Source organism: Arachis duranensis, chromosome 8 (assembly GCF_000817695.3).
Source record: "Arachis duranensis cultivar V14167 chromosome 8, aradu.V14167.gnm2.J7QH, whole genome shotgun sequence".
Taxonomy (NCBI): Eukaryota; Viridiplantae; Streptophyta; class Magnoliopsida; order Fabales; family Fabaceae; genus Arachis; species Arachis duranensis.
Window position 1 is genome coordinate 6,636,054 of NC_029779.3, and position 4,623 is coordinate 6,640,676.

Sequence of the window (4,623 nt, forward strand, 5' to 3'; positions counted from 1 at the left end):
CACGCGCATAAGAAGAGAGACATGTCAACATAATAACGAAGCATCTTTCATTCTCACAAACACAGAATCAGAAGCAAAGGGAGGGAAAACATTGATTTTTGTTTTATTTTGTTTTGTTTGGTTATGTTTTCTTCTTCGGAGTGGATTTGTGGAATCGGAAGGACGAAACGAGCGAGGATCGAAGCGAGGGGCATTTGAGTAATTTCAGCTCCCTCTCCTCCTCCTCCTCCATGATCTCATCGATTTACTTGAACAGCAACAACGACAGTCCCTTCATCTCCGGTGGCAGTGGCGGCGGTGGCGGCAGCGGCAGGGGCAGGTTATCGTTAATCATGGCTGCGGTGGCCGCGCCCTCCACTCCGGCGGTGGTGTTCACGGCCTTGGCTGGCCTCGCTCTCGTCGCTGTCATCTTCTACGGTGCTAGTAGGTAAAACCGAAGAAACCCTCAAATGAACCAAAAAGGGGAAAAAATTTAGGGATTGAGAGAGAGAGAGAGCGCGCATCGCGAAACCCTAGCTAGCTCACTCACTCTTTCTCAGACATAGATGATGTTTTCGATTCCAATTTTGTTAATCTAAAAAAAAGGTGTAAATTGGAAGACAATTTTTATAGATGAATCCTCTTAGACGAAGTAACAATTCGAATTCTTCGTCTTCGAATTCCTCCCCTTCTTCATCGTCGTCGTCATCGTCTTCATCGTGGATCCATTTGCGTTCGGTTCTATTCGTTGTCAGTTCTTCCTCACCAGCGTCTTGTTCCACCTCTGATCGGTGAGTTCCTCTTCCTCTACTCTCTCTCTTTCTCTCTCCTTTTTCTTTGTTCTGTCACTTGTTTTCTTCTTCTTCTTTAGCTTTGTTTGAGCCATGAGATTTGGTTAAACTCAGATATCTATTACTTTTGTGTTTTTGATTTTTGTACCAGATCTCCAGTTTTGGACATCCCCAAAGTTGCTATCAGTGTCAGCTTAGGGTTGATCAGCTTGTGTTGTTTTGGGTCTTTGTGCCTTTGCACTTCCCTCTTTCTAATTTTTGGGGTCTCTTTGTTCGGCGGCATTTCCGTATCTCATTGTTGTGGTTCTGCTAAAATGGTTGGAATCACAACTTTTTGTTTTCGTTTTCTGTTTTTATGATATGTCTGCGAAGGGCGTCAGAAAGGAAGTAGTTGAGGAGGACGAGATAGTGAGAGGGACACGGATCTTTTTCCTTTGGCTTTGGGTTGGGGGTATTATCGGTTTTTACCTTTTTGATAGGGTTGTCAAGCACAAGTTCCTATCTTCTTGCCTTGAACTTGTTTATCATCTGATTCCCATTCCCAACTGTCTAATCAGTTCACTATGCTTGGAGGAAATGTAACTTGATGAGGATGATGAATTGATGATCTTGTTTCGGATTTCCAAACCCATATACATGCAGTATGGCCTGCTTGTAACTTCCATTGTTCCTGAGCCGTCAAGGGAAGATCTGTGCTAGGGTCTATTTAGTGAGCAAGTTCGTCTGGAGAATGGTGAAATGGATTTTGAGCCCAGTTAAACTTTTGGAGTCTAAGATTATTTAAGAAAAATGTTATAATCAGTCTGTCAATATCCTGCATCATGAATCATGGGTTTGGTCTTAAGTATTCTCGATATGTATCTGAAGGATGTTGATGTGTTCAAGTCTTCAGGAACAATCTTTTCTAATTGATGTCTTTTAGTCTTTTTCTTTAATACTGCCACCCTCAAGTGCCCATAAATTTTATATTGAATAGTTTTGTTCCTTTTAATCCTCAGGTTAAAAAAGGTTAACGAAACTATCATAGTCCTGTGGTTGGGATTTGTAATAATTTGGTTTGTATTTTTTTAAGACTTCAGTTAGTAATTTTAGCGTTACAGTATTATACAGAACGGAAAAACATGATTATTAGTGAGTCCTGAAGTTCACATTGAGCTGCGGCAGTATTGGTCCCTGTATTGGATTGATCCTTCTCAAATTTGTTGTAGTTGGTTTTCATATGTAGGTGGAAGTAGGAAACATTGAATGCATTTAATTATTTTAGCATGAAGGCTGAAAATAGTTCTTTACTTTGGAAACTTCATTCTGAAAAAAAATTGAATATTTATAAAATTGTAACCTTCCGATGGGCTTGAAAAAGTTAATATAGTACTGTGACATGCTTTTTATCTGCAAGAACATCTTCGCTCATTTTCTGTGTAGTTTCTCACTACTCAAAATATCTTAACTCGTTTGCTGCTTTATCGTAATCTAAAAGTCATCTACATACAGGCAGTACTAATGAATAATTCTTTTTTGACAAAATTCCAGAGGTCGTCTTAAATCACCATGGTCACGTAGGAGAAGAAAACATGCCCTTTCACCTCAGCAGTGGAAGAGCTTGTTTACACTGGACGGAAAACTCCGTGATGGTGGAATTAAGTTCCTGAAAAGAGTTCGCAGTGGAGTAAGTTTCCTTTTGCTTATCTTTCTTGAATGATCGCAAAATGTGTGTTCTGTTTTCATTTTGGAATTAAATACATTATTAAAATCTGGTGCAGGGTGTTGATACTAGTATCAGGGCTGAAGTTTGGCCATTCCTACTTGGAGTGTAAGCATACTATCTTCCATGTTTCATTTCTTTATAATCTTTTATTCTTTTCTACTTATTCTCTTGCGTACTTGAGATCTAGGGAGCATGGAATTGAATTGGACACGTGTAGACACACACATTCAGCAAAATTTGCAATTCCCAATTATTATTGAAAATGTTTATCACCTGTTTCTTCTATTGGGATTTGTAGTCTGCCCCCATAACTTTGTTTAGATGAGTCTTTCATTTTGTGATATCCCAAACTCTGCTTTCATTTGAGGGAACATTTATAACCTTCTGCTTTCTTTTAGACTCTACTATATATCCTTTCCCCATTCATTTCTACATGCATTCATTTGTTTAGGCAGACTTTTGTATAAATACTGATTACATTGTTCATTTGAACAGTTATGACTTGGACAGTACCAAAGAAGAGAGAGATATCATAAGAACTCGAAATAGGTAGGCATACAAGTTTGATCCGAATTCAATGTTTCAATCCATTGTGTCTGTATAGTCTTCAATTTATTTTTGTTTGCTTATACTTCTCTCCTGTATGTCCTGTTTAATATAATATATTTTTTTTGTGCAAAATCTTTAAATACAGAAAGGAATATGAGAAACTCCGCAGGCGATGCCGCCAACTTCTAAAGCAATGCAATGAGAGCTTTAAGTTAAACGAAATTGGTGAAATAAGCTATGAAGGAGATGGTGAGAGTCTTATTCAAGCTTCTGGTTCTCCTAGTTCTGAAGATGCAACGAGTGCTAGGCAATCCCTTTCCAGTGAGGAAAGGAGCCCGGATGTTGAATATTCAGATGATCCGTCTAGTGCCCTGTTGGAAGGGAATGATGTCAACAATGTTGATGCAGCATCGGATACTGATTCTACTGATTCAGATTCCTCTGATGGTCCTGAGGTAATTCAGACTTCTCCTTCTAATGAATTTCAGGAGGATAACACTTCCAAGACAGCTTCTACAGAAATTTCTTCATCCCAAATGAATGGCCCATCAAGACTACCAAACAATGAAGATTTTGCCACTTGGCAACGGATCATCCGACTAGATGCAGTACGTGCCAATGCAGAATGGATACCATTTTCACCTTGTCAAGCTGTTATACCAGAGAGCAGGGCAATCCGATCTGCTGAGGCTGTTGGATTGAAGGAATATGGGCACTTAGAACCCAATAGAATTTTCCATGCTGCCCGATTGGTTGCTATTCTTGAAGCATATGCATTATACGATCCAGAAATTGGCTACTGCCAGGGTATGAGCGATCTGCTGTCTCCAATAGTTAGTGTTATATCAGAAGATCACGAGGCCTTCTGGTGCTTTGTTGGATTCATGAAGAAGGCACGCCAGAACTTTAGGCTTGATGAGGTGGGTATCAGGAGGCAACTTGATATAGTAGCAAAGATAATCAAGTTCAAGGATTCTCACTTGTTCAGACATCTGGAGAAGCTTCAGGCCGATGATTGCTTTTTTGTGTACAGGATGGTGGTTGTGTTGTTTAGAAGGGAATTGACATTTGAACAGACTCTCTGCCTTTGGGAAGTAATGTGGGCAGATCAAGCAGCAATCAGGGCCGGCATTGGGAAATCAGCATGGAGCAGAATCAGGCAGCGTGCTCCACCAACAGATGATTTATTGCTGTATGCAATAGCGGCTTCAGTGTTGCAGAGGAGGAAATTGATTATTGAGAAGTATAGCAGCATGGATGAGATCATCAAGGAATGCAATGGTATGGCTGGACACCTTGATATTTGGAAGCTGCTGGACGATGCGCACAATTTGGTCGTCACTCTTCATGATAAAATGAAACTAGAGACATCATTTCGATGACTGCAATTGATTCATGAGCAAGAACAAGAACAGGTATTAGTTACAAAAGATCTTCACTTTCATGTGAGGCTGGCAGATTTTTCTTCTGCATAAAAAATAAGCACTGCAAATTTCTGGGTTTAGTACCAAGAGTATGAGGTCTGCTGTTACTTGTTTAAAACTTGCCACTTCTTATTTACGATGTTGGTTAATCTGGGGATGAAAGTTTAGCTAGATT

At 39.8% G+C, this 4,623-nt stretch overlaps 1 protein-coding gene across 2 annotated transcripts; it reads left to right on the forward strand.

The window, feature by feature from the left end:
* LOC107460397 (rab GTPase-activating protein 22) lies at positions 1-4,619 on the forward strand. Of its 2 annotated transcripts, none has more exons than XM_021128640.2 (5): positions 1-770; positions 2,301-2,436; positions 2,531-2,580; positions 2,971-3,024; positions 3,170-4,619. In XM_021128640.2, exons 1-5 carry the CDS (start codon positions 613-615, stop codon positions 4,404-4,406), a joined length of 1,635 nt encoding a protein of 544 aa, XP_020984299.1. In that variant the 5' UTR covers positions 1-612; the 3' UTR covers positions 4,407-4,619. The 2 variants fall into 2 exon arrangements, with proteins under 2 accessions (XP_020984299.1, XP_015934246.1); XM_016078760.2 differs by having other exon boundaries at positions 1-427.
* Positions 4,620-4,623: the final 4 nt, after the last annotated feature.